The sequence below is a fragment of the Lytechinus variegatus genome, chromosome 13 (assembly GCF_018143015.1).
Source record: "Lytechinus variegatus isolate NC3 chromosome 13, Lvar_3.0, whole genome shotgun sequence".
Taxonomy (NCBI): Eukaryota; Metazoa; Echinodermata; class Echinoidea; order Temnopleuroida; family Toxopneustidae; genus Lytechinus; species Lytechinus variegatus.
The window spans coordinates 2,131,483-2,155,704 of NC_054752.1; the positions used below are offsets into that span (position 1 = coordinate 2,131,483).

Genomic DNA, 24,222 nt, shown 5'->3' on the forward strand with positions numbered 1-24,222 from the left:
TTTGGGATACCTTTTTATCGAAGACAAATTTGCACCTACATGTATATCTTTTCTACTTTTGTGTATGTGTGTGGGGATGGGGTATAACAGTGAAGGGGTGTTTCTGTGTGTAAGCATGTGTGTATGTGGGGTTTTGGGGGTTTTCTTAACGGGATAAATATTTCATAGGCCCTACCAACCTTAGAGTTCCCTTTAATACTAAATCCCATCTAATCCCCTGATGTGAATTTGCATCAGGTATTGAGACCAAATACAGTAGTCAGTTTAATCAAGGAGATATCACCTTAGTTTAATTCAGTTCACAGGGTTCAGTCGTTAAGCATGGTGCTGGTTCCAGTTTGGATGTGGAGTTGGGTGGGCCTATTCTTCTTGGGGAAAATATCAAGTGTTGGTGCTTCCAATATCTTGATATCCTCACTATACGGGGAGGGCAGTCATTTCTTGTTGGGTGCCTCTATTGGACAAGGCCTCGTAGACAATGGCCACAATGTGACATGTCTTATTAGTAGAGCATTCGAACACCGTACATCCGATCCAAAATACACGAATCTATCCTTCGAAGTATTTGACCATCATGACAGATCCCTTAAAGAAGTACGAGACATGTTCTACCAGTTTAACACAAAGGCAATGGAAGGGGTGCAGGACCAGTTGATGGATACTGTTACACGTTTCGTACGTACACTTACCAAAGATTGCGAGGCGATATTGAAAAATGGCATATTGATGAAACGCCTTGAGAAGATGGACGCCATTGTCATGGACATCACCTGGCCATGTGGACTCATGATCAAGGAAATGATTGAACAGAACCTGAACTGGACCAGGAACTTAACGATGGTATCTGTTAGTCCGACTCCCCCACAAGCAATCTTCCTTTACCTCATTGGTTCAGCTTACAACCCTTCCTATCAGCCAGAGCTCATGTCAGGGATTACCAACAAAATGACTTTCTTTCAGAGGGTGTCTAACTTTCTGCAAACCGCACAGTTCATGATCCTTGCTCATTTGTTTACAGGACCTTTCTATTCTGACGTTGCCAAGAACGTTGGACTCAATCCTGACAGTGCAGATTTTTACAATTGGCATAAAAGAATTGATTTGTCTCTCTTGAGCATGGATTTTTCGTCTGAATTTCCATTTCCTTTAGCTCCAAATATTATTCCAGTAGGAGGACTAACTGCCTCGCCCGGGAGGGAACTGGACCAGGTAACAAAATATATATATATCATCTTTACGCACATCCATGTTCGAAACATAGCATTCACTAGGCCTCCTTTTCATGCAGGTCGGGTGAAGGATTTTTTTACTACTTATTTCTTCAAGATCTTATTTTTACGCTTTATCAATAATTTAGGATCTTTTGTTATATATGGTTGGGATTTCCAAGATAACTTCTCTCTATTACAAATTGTAATCACAATGAAACATTCTTCATACAATTGTTTATATTGTGTGTACAGTCCAAGAACTCCCAATGATGTCATAGTGTGTTCACAGTGTGAAAGACAATGTGAAATCACCTTCACACTGTTAAATATGAGCATTTCAACAGCGTCATTTACATATACACAAGTTATGGTCGACCATGTAAACACGCTACAAAGAGTCATACTGTCCAAAGTATGAAGATATCTTCAAGTTCAAATTTAAGCTCAAGTTTTATCTTCATTTCCATCAATAACATTACAAAAAAATACAAATCAGACATACATCGAAATACAAATACAAATGAAATATGGTTACAATGATTACAAATCAACTACAAATCCAAACCAATTTAAAATAGCTTTAACAAAATATTGTATCTTCACACTGTTGAATTTGATCATTGTGAATAATTGCGATACTCACACTCTGTGACACTGTCATTGGCGGATCCACACTGTAAAAACTGTGGTGTTAAAACTGACACCAATTTGTGTTTATAGAGGACCACACCCTGAGGTGTTAAAATAACACCCTAAAGATTGAACACCAAAGAGTGTAAATGTAAAAACCATAGGTGTTGTAATAACACCTATAGATGTAAAACTAACACCACCAATTTAACACCGGTGTAAAATAACTGGTGTGGTCCTCTATGTACACCGGTTAACACCACAATTTTTGTTGTGTAGTTTTTATGCTTAGAGGGGGGTTTGACCCCATAACAGGGAGCTGCGACGTATATCCCCCAACCTCCCTCCATGCCCTCTTGTAGATCCACCACTGTTCTGCTTACGCGACTATCGTAAATAGGGAAGGGTTGTGGAATTTGATCCCACACTCCTTTTAAAATCATTTTTATGGAGCCTTAGGTGGGGTTTTAAACCCCAACCCCCCCCCCCCTCCCTGATGCGCCACCGACTTTGTTCTTTCCAGCAGGGACAAGCTACAAAACGGCGTAAAAAACATGATCCGAACACTAATGATTGCAGTTTGAATGAAAGAAAAGATATTGAGGTACTTCTTTGTAAAAAGTGAATAACATGACTGGCAAAGAATGCCATAAACAAAATGAAAAAGACCGGTGAAAGACTACACTGATTACATTTAGTCTGCTGTTCAAACTCTTCCCTCGAGTTAAGGGTCTGAATGTGCAGTCTACTCATGCCTTCACTGAAGGCCCTCTCGAATTGAAACGGCACGTTTTGTATATGGTAGTCTTTGCATGAAGACACACTTGCTGATCAAAATTTCAATCAGGGTGTGCGCCTGCAGACTAGATTACATTCGCCGGCTAAGCTGTCAAATATAACCTTTGATCATCATGCGATTGATCAGTATTCAGTTTAAAGGACATTCGAATCCTTTATTGAAATCAGGCTCGATAAGATGATGGCAGAGCTATACAGATCATTTTTCTCGATTTAAAAAACAAAATAAGCAGTATAAATTTGAACATCACTTTATGACACGGAAGTCAGACCATTTTTATTGATCCCTGCACTAACGTTGCGTTTTCTTTTTTCGGGCACTGTACTTCAGAATACCTATTGAACTTCAAATGCAGAGCGTATTATACATTTCGACCCCACCCTTAATAATTCTTTCCTGAATGAAAGTGAAATAGGACTATTATTTTTTCTAGATAGTTCACCATGTTAACCGGATTCAAAACTCTTAACTTTGTTTCCTCAATGAACCAATGATGACAAAGGATGTCCAAAAGAAAATATGGCGGCTAAATTTCAGGATCGCCATCACTGATCAGTGGTTGGTACCAGTATTTTCTGATCGGGGTGCGGAGATAAGAATTAAAACATGACGATCATTTTTCTAAATTAAATGATAGAGGTATAGTAGAACTTAACTACACGAGACGTGCATTATGTTTATCTTTCTTCTCCCCCTTTCCCGACTTTTTTTCTACATGAAATATCAAAGGGGCGGTCAACCCTACCCCTACCCCCGCCATCTCTCGCCTTCCCTGCCTGCCAATATTCACTTAAGATCGACAATCATGAAGAGCCAAAATTTGGAATACTTTTATATTGAAGACAAATTTGCACCTGCATGTATATTTTATTTGTTTTGTGCATGTGTGTGTGGACATGGGGGTATAGGAGTGAAGGAGTGTTTCTGTGTGTAAGTGTGTTTGTATGTGGGGGTGTGGGTGGGAAGGTGATTTTATTTACGCTCGTATCTGTCTATTAAGTGTTATATTTGACATTTTCTTAACCGGATGAATATTTCATAGGCCCTATCATCCTTTGAGTTTCCCTTTAATACTAAATCCCTTCCAATGCCCTGATGTGAATATGCATTAGGTATTGGGACCAAATACAGTAGACAGTTTAATCAAGGAGATATCACCGTAGTTTAATTCAGTTCACAGGTTTCAGTCGTTAAGCATGGTGCTGGTTCCAGTTTGGATGTGGAGTTGGGCGGGCCTAATCTTCTTGGGGAAAGTATCAAGTGTTGGTGCTTCCAATATCTTGATATCCTCACTATACGGGGAGGGCAGTCATTTCTTGTTGGGTGCCTCTATTGGACAAGGGCTCGTAGACAATGGCCACAATGTGACATGTCTTATTAGTAGAGCATTCGAACACCGTACATCCGATCCAAAATACACGAATCTTTCCTTCGAGGTATTTGACCATCATGACCGATCCCTTGAAGATGTACGAGACATGTTCTACCGGTTTAACACAAAGGCAATGGAAGGGGCCCAAGACCAGATGATGGATATTGTTTCACGTTTCATGCGGACACTTACCAAAGACTGCGAAGCGATATTGAAAAATGGCATATTGATGAAACGCCTTGAGAAGATGGACGCCATTGTCATGGACATCACCTGGCCATGTGGACTCATGATCAAGGAAATGATCGAACAGAACCTGAACTGGACCAGGAACTTAACGATGGTATCTGTTAGTCCGACTCCTCCACAAGCAATCTTCCTTTACCTCATGGGTTCAGCTTACAACCCTTCCTATCAGCCAGAGTCCATGTCAGGGATTACCAACAAAATGACTTTCTTTCAGAGGGTGTCTAACTTTCTACAAACCGCACAGTTCTTGATCCTTGGCCATTTCTTCACAGGACCTTTCTATTCCGAACTTGCGAAGAATGTTGGACTCAATCCTGACAGTGCAGACTTTTACAATTGGCATAAAAGAATTGATTTGTCTCTCTTGAGCATGGATTTTTCGTCTGAATTTCCATTTCCTTTAGCTCCAAATTTTATTCCAGTCGGAGGACTAACTGCCTCTCCCGCGAAGGAACTAGACCAGGTAACAAAAGAAAATATATTTTTCAGCGCATCCCTATATTCGAAATATAGCATTCTCTAGGGCTCCTTGTTATAGTTTTTTAAATCAAAATTGCTTAGCAAATAACAAGGATCATCATCATCATCTGAGAAATAATGCACATCATTTTGGTCGGGCATCATATTGTAATTCTTACAAATACAAATATGTATGTATGTATGTATATATATATATATATATATATATATATATATATATATATATATATATATATCTATATATATATATATATATATATATATATATATATATATATATATGTATATATATATATCTAATATGAGTCAAATAGCAATTTAAATTAAACACAATTAAAGGCATCAAGCTTGCTCATCTCAATGTAAGGAGTCTACTAAATAAGGTTGCTGATGTACAAAACTTGCTTGATAATAATCAGTATGATGTATTTAGTTTATGTGAAACATGGTTGACAGATATTCTGAGAGTTTATTTTCTGTAAAAGAATATAGGTTTGAGAGAAGAGATAGGCGCACCCATGGAGGAGGAGTGGGTGTTATATATCTGCCATGCCTATATACGTGAGAAGAAAACATCTTGAACCTGTAACATTAGCAGGCTCGAATTGATGCGTGCTAATGGCAGCTCACTGTTCATTGGTATATTGCATAGGAAACCTGAAGGTCACTTACAATTCTTTAAGGCTTAGAACAAAATCTCGAGAAAGTATTCGCAAAGTTATCATACTTGGGGGTTTTAACTGTAACATGTTAACTGATAATTATCTGTCAAAAAAGTTTTTTTTTAATCTATGTATGACTGAGCAGATGACATAGGTTATATCTGAACCCACGAGAGTTACGCCTAACAGTTAACCACTCATTGATTTAATTTGCATTTCTGACTCAATACAGGTTTAAGTGTTCACTATGTAATATTTTCTGTCATTAAAGGTAAATATCATCCTCTTTCTCCAACGATAAGCAAATTTCGCTCGTTCAAACAGTTTGATTTTGACAAATTTAAAGAAGATATGAGCTACATTGACTGGAAAGAATTTTATTCATCTGGCTGTCTGGTCAGGATGTAGAAAAATTATGGAGTTGTTTAAGAAATACTGTTGGAAATTTGTTATAGACATGCCCCATTTATATCAGTGCGCCTTAAGCAAAGAGGTGTACCATGATGGCTGTCTGAATCTAGCCCGATAAAGGGATAACTGTCGAAAACAATTCCGAAAAACCAAACTAATACCTTAGTGGCAAAACATTTCAGCATTTTTGAATTAGAGCAAACAATTTGAATAAGCTTTTGAAAAAGAACTACTTTCAGAATGAATTTCAAAACTTTGGTATTATTCAGAAGAATTGGAGATTTCTTTCAAAACTTATACCAAGGAAAAATAAAAAATGAAATAACGATAACAAAATTACAATGGGGAAATGAACAGATAATTACAAAACAAATAGCCAAGGTTTTAAACATAGCCTTTAATGACGTAGGACTGAGATTACAGACTCTTCCGGATTTTGTTGCTTACCGCACAAATACTATAATATGAATTATACGAATTTATTTCCCTGCGCATGACAATTTTTTTCTTCATATTTTCATATTTATACACTCTAAAAAACGAAGAGCTAATTTAGGTCTTGAAGAGCATGTATAGTGACTGCACTTCAGAGTGCTGATTTGTCTAGTTCAAATATGAACCAGAAAAATCAGCACTCCATCAGCTAAATTAGCTCTTCGTATTTTTTTAGAGTGTACATTGAATGTCAAGTTCCTAAACTATATCTTGTACGACCAACAGGGGCGGATCAGCTCCCGCCAATAGGGGGGTAGCCGAATTTTTTTTTCAACCACATTTTCCCCGATCGGACGCTTAAAGTTGATTTTTGTATGTTTCTTTGAAGGGGTTGTCCCAGTGGCATAATGAGCCAAAAATTTTGAGGGGGCTCAATACGGCGTATCGCGTAAAATCAGTAAGAAGTTGCGAGCGAGCGAAGAGCAAAAATTTCGAAATTTTTATTACAAAACATCAAAGTTTTTGATAAATTTTGACATAGCATTTTTGGAAAATGATAGGCTTATATTTCACCTATATCCCTTTCCTTTTTCTTTTTTCTTGGTCGTGAAAAAATAGGGGGGAGGGGCAAAACATAAAAAGGTGTAATAATCTCGTAAGCTCTATTTAAACAGTGCGAGCGCGAAGCGCGAGCTGAAATTTTTTGGAATTTTATGTATTTTATTCTGAAAATTGAATATTCTGGGCAATGTTTGTGAACTTGAACAAGATGCTTATGTAACTAGATAATTACTGCGAGCGCGAAGCGCGAGCAGAAAATTTTTAATATGGGTTCTGGCTTGATCGAAAAGGGACCTGTTAAGGACGTTTTGCAATTAGCCATTAAGACGATACGTATTTCAATTATTAAATAATGCGAGCGCGACGCGCGAGCTAAATTTTTTTTGACATTCCGACCTAAAAAAACTGACATTCTCAGCATTTTGTGTATATAATCATTAACGGTATAGGTATAAAACCAAACAATTGATGCGAGCGCGAGTGGAAAAAATTGAGATTTCAGACCTAACAATGGGACACTCTAGTCAGGTTTTTGAAACTCATGAAAAGGATGGGTAATTTGGTATCTTCCTACATTCATAATGCGAGCGCAAAGCGCGAGCGGAAAATTTTTGATATAATTCTAATATGAAACTGGATAATTTCAGCACGTTTTGAATAAAGATGAAGCTGCGTATCTCAATAAACAATTGTGCGCGTGTTTTAGAGTTAGAAAGAATCTGGGCCTTCTGAATACATTTCATTTCTTATCACGAAAATCAATAATGCGAGCGCGAAGCGCGAGCGGAAAATATTTTATATTCCGGTATGAAAAGGGTGAATTTACGCACTATCTAAGGCACTGTGTATAGGGAAATTGTGAAGTGGTAATGGATAGCACTTGATAAATTATGCGAGTGTAAAGCACGAGCTAATATTTTCATTATAAATAGCAAGGAAATTACAAATAATCAGATAATTAGGTAATCAAGTAATCAAGATACTAATGAATCATACTAAACTGTGTAGGGGTAAAGTGACGTAGCTAAGCTATATAGGTGCTGTGGCCTGTAACGCCAATTGGGACGGGTGATACATCCATCACATACCCCCCCCCCCTCCGACACACACACACACCCACACTCACTTCACTTGACCTCATACATTCACACCTTCGACACACTCTTTCACTGGAATATTAGGTAACTATTTCTGTTTTTCAAATCTATCTAATAAGACTCCATGCAACAGATACTTGACAAGTATCTGTTGCATGGAGTCTTATTACAATGTATATGTTTGGTATTTATAACTCTTAATATACATGCCATATATCTCTCTTCTACCCCTTTCGTTGTTTATTTTCACTGTATCACCGTTCCCAACTGGCGTTACAGGATCTGTTTAGCAGTCAACCTGACGCGAACTCAAAAGGCTTCTTTATGTAACAAATCTTAAATAACAAATCTTTTTTTGCAACATTTTTATTTCTAATTTCATCAATACCTATTCAAGCAAAAGGCGATAGCAATCTTATAAAAATCAATTGATATATATTTATACTATTATTCCAAAGTCCAAACCTTAAATTTATTTCTCAGAATTTCGTCATTCAGGTAAATTCCATTCGGGCAAATCTTTCCCAATGAACCACTTCATTTTATATTTGTTAAAGGAATTGGAAGATTTTATGCAGAGCTCAGGAGATGATGGCGTCATCCTTTTTACTCTGGGGACCTACTTCTCCGCAGTTGCTAAACTCACACCGGGTTTTGTCGAAATGTTTGCAGACGCTTTTGGAAGGTTACCACAAAAGGTTATCTGGCAGTTGGTGGACCCACCTAATGACCTTGAACTGCCGTCAAACATTAAGTTAATGCCGTGGGTACCACAAAATGACTTACTAGGTGAGCTATTTCTCCCCTTTTTCTTATTTTTTTGTCTTCACTTTTAAAGGTTTTTTTAAAGCATTGCTCCAATGTTTATGATAACAAAATATATCAATCGATTTTAATGACTATATCGATATTGAAGTGTAACAAAGTAAATATAGGCATCCGAAAGGTACTCCTTTAAAAAATGAGGAGAATAAAAATAGTGAGAAATGGGAAAAAATGCGATTTCAAGCCCCTCCCCCTCGAGAGGGGCGAACGAAGAGTATAAAATAAGAGAGCTAGTATCGTTAGGCCGTGTAACTTTACAATTATCATTCAATTGAGAACACTTGACGTCACCATAAAGTCGTTTTACACCCCTACCTCCTTCCCTCTACCCTAACAAAATGTTATGGCGCCACCATTTATTGTAGGTCATCCAAAGACACGAGTGTTCATGTATCAAGGAGGCAACAATGGTTTCCAAGAAGCCTGTTACCACGGTGTTCCTATCGCCATCATTCCCCTGTATGGTGATCAGTATGACGTAGCAGCCAGAGTAGTAGGAAGAGGGATGGGAAGAAAGCTGGATAAAAACAACCTGAACGCCGAAGTTATATATGGGATTCTAAAGGACCTCATCAATGACCCAAAGTAAGTTGTATCGCAGCATATGGTCCATATGGAAATGTGCTGGAAAAGCAGTGTCACAGTTAGCCCCACAGTGTGTTCGCAGTGTGAAATTACGTTTGCACTGTTTGATTTGAGCATTTGAATCACATTCAAATATATAGTCCACTATTGTCAACATGAATAATCATTGTTTCACTCTTAAAATAGTTGGGCAAAAAATGCCCTTTTACACTTTTACGATGTGAATCACATCTTCATATAGTCCTCTGTGAGCACATACTGTGAACTCTCACATCGTTCACGTTTACTCACTGTGGAATTATCTCCACACCACCGGTATGAGTTTGAGCACAGTTCACATCTTCATATGGCCCCCTAGTGTGGCAGACACTGTGAACACTCACATCGTTCACGTTTACTCACTGTGGAATTATCTTCACATCACCGGAATGAGTTTGAGCACAGTTATAATGTGAATCACATCTTCCTATAGTCCTCTGTGAGCACATACTGTGAACGGACTGTGAACTCTCACATCGTTCACGTTTACTCACTCTAAAATTATGTCCACACACTGGTATGAGTTTGAGCACAGTTCCCATCGTCATATAGTCCCCTGTGTGCACACACTGTGAACTCTCACATCGTTCACGTTTGCTCACTGTGGAATTATCTCCACACTACTGGTATTAGTTTGATCACCTTTAAAATGTGAATCACATTTCCACATAGTACACTATGTGCACACACTGCTGACACTCACACTATCGAAGTATCCACACTATGGACTCATCTCCACACAGGTGTAGGGTTGAGCACTTTTACAATGTAGAGTTCTACAGTTCTAATGATAATTAGCACACTCTTATAGTCAACACTCACACTTCCCAGGTATTCACAGTGTAAAACAGTAGCGTACGCAGGTGTTCAACCCTCCCCTCCTGAAATATGTTTGATATCCAAGCACCCCGACCCCGAAGAATTAAGAACCCCCCCCCCCCTTGAAAATTATTTAAAGACCTTTGGGGGTTTGTGAATTTTTTCGGGGTACGAAACGACGTAAAATATGTGGTTTGCTTGCCAATATTTCATTCAGCTTGAACCCCCCCCCCCCCTCTCAAAAATCCTGCGAACGCTACCGGTGTAAATCTTTGTCACACTGGTAAATATTGGCATTATGAATCACACCTTGACATAGTCCGCTATATGCACACACTGCGAACACATACTGCGTTCTATCAAACGCGAGATGGGCTGTACCATTTGCACAGAATTTTTTGTGGACAACGTTATAATACAGTGCGTACCAAAAAAGAAAGTTTACACTTATTAAAAAAACTCCTGTAAAATTATACATTTGTGATATCCTGAATATTTTTCCACATTTTAACATTCAACAGATCCACTTAAGCCAATGACGATATAACTGTCGAAAAAATATTTCCGCTTGGGTGAGCACCACTTACTTTTAAAAAAGTTAGTGAAAATGCTTTGCGCAGAACTTTGAAATAGTTATGCGAATAAAAGTCGACCTTACGAAAAAACACGTGGAATTTAGCAAGTAAAATTGATTTGAAGAAATATTTTACCTTATTTAACTTGTTTCCTTGTCCAAAACACTTCGCAGAGTGCAATGCGCTCCACCCCACTCCCCCACACACCGAGGCCATCGTGACGGTATATTTGCTTTACACTGGGCTGTGATTTACATGAAATTGCTTAGGCTTTATTTTCATTTTGTTAATTATTGCTAAGATTGGGAAAAGTGTGGAGAAACGAGTATTGAAAGAAACATGAAATGTAAAGCCACTTTAACTGATAAAAACTTAGTGAAAAAATGGTTGAGATGTCACATATAAACTTTTGTCCAGATTCAGTTATGTCCTCAGATCCAGCTGGCACAAAAAATGGTTAAGGTTGTGCTTACTAAGTGTTGAAATTTCAATTTGGGTGGCAAAATTGTTACAAAATGCTTGAATGTATTCGTCTTATTTTAACTGACTAAAAGTGCAAGGGAAATGTATAAGAAATGTTTCCCAGGTTAAGTGTGATTTCGCTCTTTCCCTTGACACAACGTGAAAACGAACATTTCTGCGCAAACAGATTTCTGCGAGCTTTTCAACAATGGATTGATTGATTGATTGATTGATTTTATTTGTCAGGTAACTGTGAACAAGTACATGAAAACATGAACAGTAGTGTATACCTTGACAGGATTGCCCATGAAAGCCGAGATGGCTTATTTCCAATGGGGTCCTTACATCAGTAATTGACAACAATGTACATCTATGAAAAACACCTATAGAAATCTACAAACTACATCAATTAAGTCTAGACCACTAAAATTACACGAAGAATTGTAAAATTTAATATATAAAAAGACAAAAACAAATAAATTTGCCATGAAAACCATTTACGCAAAATATGATTAAAATAATTGTAAAACAGGTTGAGTAAACGATCATTACTTCTAGGTTACATATGAAAATTATACTATAATCAGTTTTTAAATAGCGCTAAATGCATCGTAACTAATACAAGATTCATGAATCGTAAAACCTAAGATATGAAAAAGTACAAATAATTTTGACATCAAATTTTCACGCAAACAACAAAAGATGATGAAAAAAATGTGAAACAAGTTGATTATTAAAATAAATCATAACTAAATAGTTATATATAAGACCACATGATACACATGAAATTAGAAAGAATATTTAACATTACAGAGTGGGGACATTTTTTAAGTGTTGTTTCAATACTCTTTTAAATTGTGTAAAAGTCTTAACCGATTTAACATGATTAGGGAGAGAATTCCAAAAATGTATACCATTATAATAAAATGTGTTGCCAATTTGACCTTTTCTCATAGGTACAACAAAGTTAAACAGACTATTTCTTGTTTCATGCCCGTGAATATTAGATGACCGTGTAAAGTTTTTTGAGATGTAATGATATTCGTTTGAATAGAAAATTTTATGAACATGGTGAAGTATAAGTTGTTGCGACCTCAAGTCTATGCGAAGAAGGCCAGCTTTTTCGATTTCATTCTTCCCAACATGTGTTCTTGGGTGTAAGCAAGTAATAAATCTAACAATCTTATTTTGAATAATTCTAAACTTTTTTTGATCAACCTTTCCAAGACTGCAGGACCTTGCTGCATTAGCATAATGAAATAAACACTGTATTGATGAAAAGCTTAAAATGCGTCTGGATTTCGTATTCATGCAATTTTGATACCGGTATAGAAATTTCAAGCGAGCATTAGCTTTTTTGACAATAGAGTCAACCATAGATGTACATGAGAGATCACTATTTAATATCAGTCCTAAATACTTCACGGAATTCTGTCTCTTAATTAATTGATTGTTATAGTATATATTGAAATCATCTGTATGCTTAGACCTAGCCCGCGAACAAAACAAAATACTTTCGGTCTTACCAACATGTAAGCTAAGCTTATTATCTGTCATCCATTTAACACAATTTGATAATTCTAAGCTAAGTTTTTCACCGATCAGCTTAGGACTTGTATCAGAATAGAGTAAAACACTGTCGTCTGCATATAAAAGTAATTTACTTTCATTAACACAAATACACATATCATTGATATAGCACATAAAAAGAATGGGACCTAATATGCTCCCCTGAGGAACTCCACACTTTATAGGCATAAAAATATGAGAGTACATTTTGCATGGATACCACTTGGCGGCGATTTGTCAAGTAAGACCTAAACCAATTTAAACATGCTAAATTCAAACCCATCACTTCTAATTTCTTTAAGAGTATTTCATGATTAACCGTATCGAATGCTTTTTGTAAGTCAAGAAGAACCATTCCAACATAACGGCCTTAGGAAATTTCATTCCTAACAAAATCCAACAAGTGAATTAAACATGTTTCAGTAGAATAACCATTCCTAAAACCAGACTGAAATTCATAAATGATTTTGTATTCTTTAAAGTATTTCTCAATTTGAGAATACACGCATTTCTCCAAAATTTTCGACACTATGCTCACTCAAGTGCTCACTCAAGTGTAACATTCTGTCAAAACTTTTATTTTTATTGGATAGATGAGAACCAAACCCAAGATTATATGTGAAAAATTATCCACGTGTTGTATATTTTTTAATTCTCAGGGCATTTTCTAAGTGTAAACTTTTTTTATACGCACTGTAGTAATCCAAATCCCCGCAGTCACTCGAAAAATATTCAGTGCTCGCAGACCAATAAAACTGTATACATTCATATAGTGAATCAAACACTACATCAATATTCTAATTTCTAACAGGCCTCCTTAGAAATTGTTTCTATATGATGATAGGTACCGTAGTTTACGATGGAACAACAATGTCGTCAATATGAATGCAAAGTTATAATAAATTATTTTTTCAGTGTTAGGTTCATCGATCATGTTTACGAGTACAGTGTTCTGATTATCCTTTATTATCTGTTCACTCTTATTAATGATGATTATCTTTGTTTCCAATTTTATTATCATTATTGTATAATATTTACGACTGCATATATACTTCACCAAGCTGTTCCATTCTCCCTTCATCTCTCTAGGTATAGAAACGTCGCAAAACATGTCTCGGCAGTCAACAGGAACAACCCAATGACAGCTCGAGAAAGGGCAGCATTCTGGATAGATCACGTGATCAAATATGGCGGAGATTACCTGAGATCGCCTGCCGGAGAACTACCATTTGTAGTTTACCACAGCCTTGATGTGGTCGCGTTCATTTTCTCAATCATTTGTCTACTTCTAGCATTCATTAGCTATACTTTGCTTTTGTGTTTAAGAAGCTGTCGTAGAATTGTTTTTAACACCAATAATAAAGAAAAGGGTGATTGAATGCATTTGAATTGAAAGCTAGTTTTTTTTTTTTAATAGTTTGAACACCGTGAACCATCGTGATTATTAGAAGTAATTCAGAAGCATCTTTCCTGGGGGCAGGGGAGGTAACACTCCAACCCCCCGTTTATTTGTGAATATACAATGCAAATAGGCCCTGCATGCTTAAATAGTATTGGAAAGCAATAAAATACTATTAAACAAACAAATAATGTCAGTTTTCAACATTGTAATTCAACATTGTACTTTGGCCTACAGAGCTCGCCCAAAATTTTGTTGTTTTGTTGTTGTTTTTTCTTTTAATTCCCTTCTGCCCCACAAAAAAAGGATCGACTACCCCTAAGAAGTACAGTATACCCATGAAAATGGTAAATTATACCTGCACCTCCTCCTCCTTGGCCTCCAACATTAGATAACAATACAGATAATTGAAAACGTCATATGTTACCAACCTTAAAGTCTTCAACCACTATATAATTTGATTTTTAAATGTATTGTTTCTTACGTTGTGAGACCATTCCCTAAATTTGTTCAACGATTCTTAGCAGGTGAGGCAAAACTTCTAATCAGGGAAAAATTACAAGAGGGTCCGGACAATTAGGGCCCCAAAATTGCTCAAAAGAACCCCGGAATCTAAAAAAAAGGAGCACTCACCTGGAAATCCCCATTCATCGCAATGATAAATGTTATCCACTGGCGGATCCCGGGGAGCAAAGCAAGAACCCCCCCCCCCCTCTGAGAGGTAGACTTACAATTGAAGAGTTTAGTTGCAAAAGGGTTTCAGTCCACTTTTTACCATTCCGAGAAAAACCATGTTTTTATACTCTCATGAGAAACTAAATTGTCGTGATGTACTACCCTATCATGAGAACATAAAATTGGGTATAAAATAAATCTACCTGTCTTCAATTTTGTTTTTATATATTCTTTTGAATATTATCATCGTGGACCTAACCCCTTTTGCAACTAAACTGGAATGAATCCAATCTATTTTGATTAAAAAGGTGATTTGTTTTTGCCACTTTTATTCACGTTTTCATGTGAATTTCAAATTTTCGTCGTTTTCATCAGAACGACTAAAAATTTAGAGGATTTGAGACAGAAAACAATAAAAATTATGAACAATGGACCTAACCCCTTTTGACAAATGAGCTCTTCAGAATAGTTTGTTTGCAAAAGGGGTTAGGTCCACTCCAAAAAAAAATATTTTTATTGTCCCATATTGCAATATTCTTATGCGAAACTAAATGTTCGTGATACCCTACCATGAGAACACAAAATTTGGAATAAAAGAAATCCACCTGTCTTCATATTTGTTTAAATATTCTTTTAAAAAAAATTCTGTGTGGACCTAACCCATTTTGCAACTAAACTGAAATGGACCTAACCTCTTTTGAAAAAAAGGTGGTTTTTCTTTGCAATTTTAGATCACTTTTAATGGGAATTTCAACTTTTCTTTGGTATCATCTTATAGAGCTCCTAAAAATCTATACATTGAGACCAAAAAATCAATTTTGATGAAAAAAGGACCTAACCCCTTTTGCAAGTGAGCTCTTCAATTAAAATACATAAAATAAATTCATTAAAAAAGTGCTGTTAGTACAAAAGTGTGCCCCCCCCCCCGAATGTGAATGCCTTTTTTTATCTATATCGTCAAAACAAAATCGTGGACGAAATACCCTTAATTTTAGGGCTGGAAACCTTTTTTCTTTTTATTTTTTTTTCCTTGTCAAATTTTTCCTGGGGAAAATGTGCCCCACCCCCCTCTTTTGAAAATCAAATCTTGGATCCGCCTCTGAAATTAACCAATGTCGCAGATTTAGTAAGTTGTGAAAAGTACAATGCCCCCGGAAAAAATGCCTGTTTATTGTTTACGTTTTCATTCTGCATAGTGTCCCTGTGATTTGTGTTTTGTTTTGCTACATTATATCCGTGATATCTTTTGCACCTGGGTGTCTTGGTATTTTAACTTGATTTAATTGATTATACACGTGTTTAAATAGAAACTGCTGTTATCCTTACTAAACTAAACAGGAAGCCAAAGTTTGGCACACTTTGATCACACGCTCCAGTCACATTTGTATCATTATATTGAAATTAAAGGACAAGTCCACCCCAACAAAAACTTGACTTGAATAAAAAGAGAAAAATTCAACAAACATAACACTGAAAATTTCATCAAAATCGGATGTAAAATAAGAAAGTTATGGCATTTTAAAGTTTCGCTTATTCTCAACAAAATAGTTATATGAACGAGCCAGTTACATCACTCACTCACTATTTCTTTTGTAATTTATCATATGAAATATGAAATATTTTTATTTTCTCGCTATTGTCATGTGAAATGAAGTTTCATTCCTCCCTGAACACATGGAATTCCATTATTTTAACATTTTGTGCTTCAGGCAAGGAGGTCCTAATCGTCAAATTCGTAAAAATTGAAATATTGTATAATTCAAACAATAAAAACAAAAGAAATAGTGAGTGAGTGACATCATCGACTCTCTCATTTGGATGTAACTGGCTCGTTCATATAACTATTTTGTTGAAAATAAGCGAAACTTTGAAATGTCATAACTTTCTTATTTTACATCCGATTTTGATGAAATTTTCAGTATTGTGCTTGTCTGATTTTTCTCTATTGATTCGAATCAACATTTTTCTGAGGTGGACTTGACCTTTAAGTACGTGATCAAAAGATAAGGAAAGTTTATTATTACAAACTCCAGGGGTACAGAACCGGGAAGGAAGGGCGAGGGGTTAAGTCGCCACTTGTTTTGAAATCGTGTATTATAACGTTTTGATAAAGGTCAAGTCCACCTCAGGAATGTTGTTGTAAATCAATAGAAAAAAATCAGACAAGAATAATGCTGAAAATTTCATCAAAATCGGACGTAAAATAAGAAAGTTATGATATTTCAAATTTTCGCTATTTTTCACAAAGCAGTTATAATTATGCACAACTCAGTAAGAAAGCAAATGAGAGAGTTGATGATATCCATTACTCACTTTTTCTTTTGTTTTCATGATTTGAATCATACAATTTTTCTATTTTTACAGATATGACAAAAGGGACTAACTTGACTGAACCATAAAATGTTAAACAATAGTAATTCCACAAGTTCAGGGAGAAATAAAACTTTGTTCCACAGGACAATGAGGAGAAATTAGAATATTTCATATAATAAAATACAAAAGAAATAGTGAGCAAGTGATGTCATCGTTCCCTCATTTGCATACCGACCGGGATGTGCATATAGCTGTTTTGTGAAATTAAGCGACAATAAAAAATTTCATAATTGTCTTATTTACATCGGATTTTGATGAAGTTTTCATTGTTGTGCTTGTTAATATTTTCTCTTGTATTAAAATCAATTTTTGTTGGGTGGACTTGTCCTTTAAAAAATGACAATTAGATTGATTCATTGACGGTGTTTTTGTGTCTGTATGGTCGCACCCACCCGATGCATCTCTTGGCAAATTTTTTTGACGTATGCCAGCGTATTGCTCATACGTTCCGCATACGCGGGCCATAAGTTGTAGGCAAGTTACGCGATCGTTGATACACGTTGACACACGTTACTCGTAAGTTACTCATAAGTCGATGTACGTCGAGATAATGTCCGGCGTACCCTAAAACTTACTTCTAACCTATGAGTAACGTGCTTTGAACGTATGTGTAACTTAACTCCAACGTATATTGACGTATGAAGACGTGCTCCGGACGACCACAAAACTTACTGAACGTGTTTATAACTTACAGGTTACAGCTACCGTATAATGGCGTATTGACAACGTTTATCATGTTTATAGAAATTGGTATATAAAGGTGGGGTTCACAGGAGTTTTCTTCGGCATGGCGGTGGTGTTGATAGGTGATGTATCGTGCGGTTATGATTTGAATAGTCGAGCGGCAGCCTTTTTATAGGCTACGACACGTGTTCGTCAGCAATACGCTGCCGCGCGCTATGCGTAAGTTAGTCTATCGTATAGGGCATAAGTTGTGCACGCCAGCAATACGCTAAGCATTCGTTGGAATACGTTACTTATAAGTTAACGAAGCGTTCGATATAAGTTACTAATACGTTATGTATACGTCCAACTCGTTATGAATACGCTAAGTATACGCCCAGAGTTGAAAAAAAAATCAAAGTTCAGCGTATGCCGACGTTTTAGAGAAATTTTGATACGTCGGGCATACGCTGTCTAAAACGCCAAGGTGTGACACCACCTTTACATAGGCCTAGTAGTTCATTGCTGATAGATGATTCCGTTCCGCATTCCGGTATTAATTTAATAAATCGTTTCATTATTCAAGTTTTATTGGTTATTTTCGTATGCTTTGTATATGGAGAGTTTAGTTGCAAAAGGGGTTAGGTCCACTCCAAGAATTTTGTTTTTTTAATCCTCCCATATTCCAATATTCTCATGCGAAACTGGATTTTCATGATGTATACCTACCATGAGAACATAAAATTGGGTATAAGAGAAATCTATACCTCTTTTCTTATTTTTCAATATATTCTTTTCTAAAAAAGAATTTGTGCGGACGTAACCCCTTTCGCAACTATAAACTGAATTGGTCCTAAGCCCTTTTGGAAAAAAAGTTTTTTTGCCATTTTAAGTCACTTTTTAATAGGAATTTCAACTTTTCTTTGGTATTATCTTATAGAGCTACTAAAAATCTATACATAGAGACATCAAAATCAAATTTGATGAAAAATGAACATAACCCCTTTTGAATCAAGGTACATGCGGATAATTCGTTTTTCTGTTTCCGAAACGGAAAAAAGCAAAAACAGAATATTGAGTGAAAACCGTTTCTATTTTCATTGTTACAAACAGAAAAACGGTCGTTTTTGATAATTTGGGTCAGAAATGGAAATATAAAAATAAAAAAATATTGAGAAACAAACTGTTTTTTCATTTTACTGTTTTCTTAAAATTGTTTTTCCAGTTTTTTTCCTGCAAATTGAAAAAATAAGTAACTTTTATCAATTCAATTTATCGTTTTGTCATGTGAAAATTAAGAAATTAAATTAAACATTTTAAAATTTTGTTTTGTGTTTCACAAATTGAGAATTAAACACCTTTTCTGAATTCGTTTTTCCGTTTTATGCTTTGGAAATCGAAAATTGAACACATTTTCTGATTTAGTTTTTTCGTTTTCGCTTTCACAAATTGAAAATTGAATGCGCTTTCTGATTTCGTTTTTCCGTTTTTGCTTTTGCCAATTGAAAATCAGAAAATTGAAGAATGTCCTCAACATTTAAAAAGGCGCGGTTTCTTTGAGCTGAGCGCTCATCACTAGCCATGCCATGCATAGCAATACTATAGCTGGCACCTACAGTTAGCTAGCGGGGCCGGGCCGGCGCGGCCGGGCAGGGATGGGCAGCCGCCGCGCTCGCGCGCCGGGTGGTGTGCTAGCATAGAGTTATATAAACCTAATGTATTTAACTCTGTGTGCTAGTCACATGTAACTTAGCGCGCGCTCAAAGGAACCGCGTGAGACTGCCACGCTTTTTTAACGTTGGGGCAGTCTCCAATTTTCTGATTTCCAATTGACAAAAGCCAAAACGGAAAAACGAAATCAGAGAGCTTGTTCAATTTTCAATTTTTATAAGCAAACACGGAAAAACGAAATCAGAAAACGTGTTCAATTTTCGATTTCCAAAACATAAAACGGAAAAACGAATTCAGAAAAGATGTTTAATTCTCAATTTGTGAAACACAAAACAAAATTTTAAAATGTTTAATTTAATTTCTTAATTTTCACATGACAAAACGATAAATTGAATTGATAAAAGTTACTTATTTTTTCAATTTGCAGGAAAAAAACTGGAAAAACAATTTTAAGAAAACAGTAAAATGAAAAAACAGTTTGTTTCTCAATATTTTTTATTTTTATATTTTCATTTCTGACCCAAATTATCAAAAACCGACCGTTTTTCTGTTTAACAATGAAATATAGAAACGGTTTTCACTCAATATTCTGTTTTTGCTTTTTTCCGTTTCGGAAACAGAAAAAACGAATTATCCGCATGTACCTTGATTCAAAAGGGGTTATATTCATTTTTCATCAAATTTGATTTTGATGTCTCTATGTATAGATTTTTAGTAGCTCTATAAGATAATACCAAAGAAAAGTTGAAATTCCTATTAAAAAGTGAAACAGAAAAACGAATTATCCGCATGTACCTTGATTCTTTTGCAAGTGAGCTCTTTATAATTATGTGTGAGAGTGGAAGGTTAGAGATGATACGTCTGTGCGTGGGTGTGTGTGTGTGCACACTGTGATATGAAGTTTTAAACATTATGAAAAATACGAGACATTTGACTTCCTCCTGCTCGTACGCACGGGCGTCCGTCGATATAACACATGATATTTTTATGAAAATATGCACCCTTTTTCTTAAAAGTTGATGGAGAGGGGGAAATTAATCGTATCAAGTCGGGGTATTTAGTAATGACTACAAGATAAACATATATTTCACTGATTTTCATGATTCATCCCATCTATTCGTGTTTTGGGGCTAATCTTTCCCTTACGCATTGCTTTTTGGCAGAAGTTCTATGGAAAAGGCACCTTTATTCACACAAACTTTGAGACACTCTGTATTCATTCCCCCATTGCTCAAGAATGAATGGGCAGTTAACGACGGGGTGAAAGATTTATTGAAGAATGGAATGTATATTTCATGAAAATGAAAGCCATTTCCCCATTGGATGTTATCTTCACTACGTGTTTTTTAGATGAAGTTAGTTGTCGAATAGGCTCTCCTGGCATTTGAGGTCTCTATCGGTGACGTCACTCAGGATCGTCATGCCTGAACCATCGGCCAGGCAGGCGCAATGGCGCAATAGTATGATTTATGCATAATGCACTCGATATATACAATAATCTTGTCCTCCCGTTCAAATGAATATGAAACTCATATAATTTTCATCAGAACATTCAACAGGAGTACTGTAGTACACATTTCTTTGTTATAAGTGAATTAAAGTCCCTCCAGTGAGTTTGATCACCCCTATTGTGAAAATGTATCACCCCTAAGTTGTAACACAGTCAGCTGTTTGCACTCAGGGTCACTCCGTGACCTGTGTGTGCGTTCAAGAGTTGTACACGATTTTCTGTCTCATTTAGGCAGAAATCTTTCATAATGCATAATAATAATAAAATACAGAGGTTTCTCTTGGAACGACCGCACGCTTTATTAATTTTTTTGTTTAATGTATATTCATAATTATAGTCCTTGTGGACTGTGAACCACAAGGTCCGAGGCTCAAATCCCACCGCAGCACTAGCGTCCTTTGGCAAGGCGTTTATCTACATTTGCCACTCTCGACCCAGGTGTAGTCAATGGGTACCCGGTAGCAGTAGCGGACCGTGACCCGGACGAGACAAAGCATGGGGGGCACTGCATTGTCTGTGAACAATGCTTTGTCTCCTCAGGGTCACGGTCCGCCACTGCCCGGTAGGAAGAAATTCCTTGAATGCTCGGGATTCAGTTCCCCAGCTATAGCCTTTGAATTTCGATATTAAAAAAATAAAATGCCCAATGTAAGCTTGGTCGCTAAATTTGCTCTCTATATTGCTTTCAATTTTATTCCAAAAATGTTTCGCCTCACCCCCGCCTGGAAAAAAATATATTGCCTATAGGCCGAGGGTAAACTCTGCACAAAATCCATAGAGATGTATATTGACACTAGAGTAATTGCTCGCATTGACGCGCGCGTAATGCGGCTGTGATTCCATGTATTGCGCAGTCGCCATCTTAAAGAGGGCAAGAGCGCGGATTTATAACACACGGCTCTATGGGAGAATATCACATATTTCACTTTTTTACATTATATTTTCAATTTAATGCTGTATGCAACGTTAAAATCACAAGGCAAAACATTTTTATGTTAAAATATATGATAACCATGCATATTTTATAAAGGAGATGGACTGAACATCCAGAAAACGGGGGAAAACGAGGTCGACTGAGTAGTAGTTATTCAATATATTAGCCATCATATAGCATATACCGTGACAAGGGTGTCAGATAAGGTCAACTTAACACTTTAGAGTGTTCATATGTTCTCTTGATTTGGTGCTCATTTGACACTCAGTGTTCAAGCAATATACTGTATTGAAACAACACTTAGAGTGTAAAATAAACACCAAATACTCAGAAGTGTTGAAACAACACCGTGACAGGTGTTGGATAGAAATATTTTAACAAAAATTATTGTTGAAGTTACACTTCACTGGAGTAACTCAACACTAGTTGTTGGGGTATTTTAAAAAAATACCCTAGTGTTAAGTTACACCGTCAGGCTGCAGGTGTTGAAGAACTTGAAATCGGACACCAAATGGTGTGAATCCGAACCGTGAAACAACACCAAAGTTGGTGTTGGTATTTTTTTTTTTACACCAATGGGTGATTTAAACTTTCGTTTAAATGTTCGTTTCTGCAGGTGTTCGAGGGTGTCAAATGAACACCAAATGGTGTCAACTTCATAACATTCTCCGACTCGTGTTCAAATCGAACTTTCGTTTAAATGTTCGTTTCTGCAGGTGTTCGAGGGTGTCAAATGAACACCAAATGGTGTCAACTTCATAACATTCTCCGACTCGTGTTCAAATCGAACACCAAGACTGGTGTTGATATATTTTAACATCCTAAATGTTGGTAATCTTAACACCAGTGTCAGTGTAACTCCAACACCAGATGGTGAGGTCCTTTATTGATTGGGCTGCTATAGATTTAACACCCGTGGTGTTAAATATAGCTATAACGTCGCATAGTCTCCAATATTATATTTAATGGGATTATCAGTGATTCACCATATGATTTCTACTTTGATTTCCTCAAAATTAACTGAAAGGAGGGGAAACTTCAGACCAAGCCCTGATCTACATCATAGGTAATGCACGTACAGCAACCTATTTTTCCCCCGTTTTCTGGATGTCAGTCCATCTCCTTTATAAAATATGCATGGTTATCATATATTTTAACATAAAAATGTTTTGCCTAGTGATTTTAACTTTGCATACAGCATTAAATTGAAAATATAATGTAAAAAGGTGAAATATGTGATATTCCCCCATAGAGCCGTGTGTTATAAATCCGCGCTCTTGCCCTCTTTAACCCTAAAAAGACTGGGGGGGCTGATTCAGCCCCCCCCCCCTCGACATTTTTCGCAATAAATCCGCCGCGCAAAATTTTTTGACTGCGTCGCTCGCTGACTTTTTACCTTCAAGTCTCGTGCAACTTTTGAGACCAAAATCGTGACCCCCAGGTACGCGGTTCCGAAATTACGCAACATTTCGTAAGTGCATGCAGACCCAAAACGTGAATTTGTGTACAAATCCAATGCAAATAGTGTACTGCCAAATTTCATAAATGTATCATTATTTTTCCTTTTACTGCTTAAAATCAATTAATTTTATCTTTTTTATGGTCAAAATAAAGTCCCCGACAATTTCCATTGAAAAACAATAAAAAACAAAAAGTCGAAAAACAAAGAAATGAATAAGAAATTCAGAAAACAATAGAATACATAAGAAAATAAATGCGATTTTGATTTTTTTTTAAATCAATTTGATCAGATGCTTATCTAGAGTACGTGAAACAAAAATTAGCATTTCTGGGGCATTATTTTATTAATTAGAGCAAACTTATGATTTTACGCATAAATTAGCATAATTAATGAGACATGAGATTTTTTGCAGAATTTGATGTTATAGTTTTGTAGATTATGCCATGGGTAACACGTGTGCCAATTTTTGTCGCGATCGCGAGATCGACGGCCGAGATCATAAGGGGGGCTGAATCAGCCCCCCCCCCCCCCCCCCCAGTCTTCTTAGGTGTCGAAATAGCCCAGTCTATTTAGGGTTAAGATGGCGGCCGCCCCGAACATGGAATCACAGCAATTTGATGAAGTCCGCCCTCTAGTGTCAATAATATACATCTCTATGACAAAATCAAAGTGCGCCCTCTACGGGGTAAACTTGGTAGGTTGAGTAAAAATATTATTGTTTCGAGGGACGCTTCGACGTGGAAATTATTTTTGC

The 24,222-nt window shown here is 36.5% G+C and overlaps 1 protein-coding gene across 2 annotated transcripts; it reads left to right on the forward strand.

Annotated features, from left to right (window-relative positions):
• Positions 1 to 274: 274 nt before the first annotated feature.
• On the forward strand, positions 275 to 14,913 carry LOC121426855 (UDP-glucuronosyltransferase 2B1-like). 2 transcript variants are annotated; one of them, XM_041623258.1, is made up of 4 exons: positions 275 to 1,209; positions 8,465 to 8,696; positions 9,098 to 9,317; positions 13,871 to 14,913. In XM_041623258.1, exons 1-4 carry the CDS (start codon positions 322 to 324, stop codon positions 14,157 to 14,159), a joined length of 1,629 nt encoding a protein of 542 aa, XP_041479192.1. In that variant the 5' UTR covers positions 275 to 321; the 3' UTR covers positions 14,160 to 14,913. The 2 variants fall into 2 exon arrangements, with proteins under 2 accessions (XP_041479192.1, XP_041479191.1); XM_041623257.1 differs by lacking the exon at positions 275 to 1,209 and adding an exon at positions 3,767 to 4,724.
• The last annotated feature ends 9,309 nt before the right edge of the window (positions 14,914 to 24,222 follow it).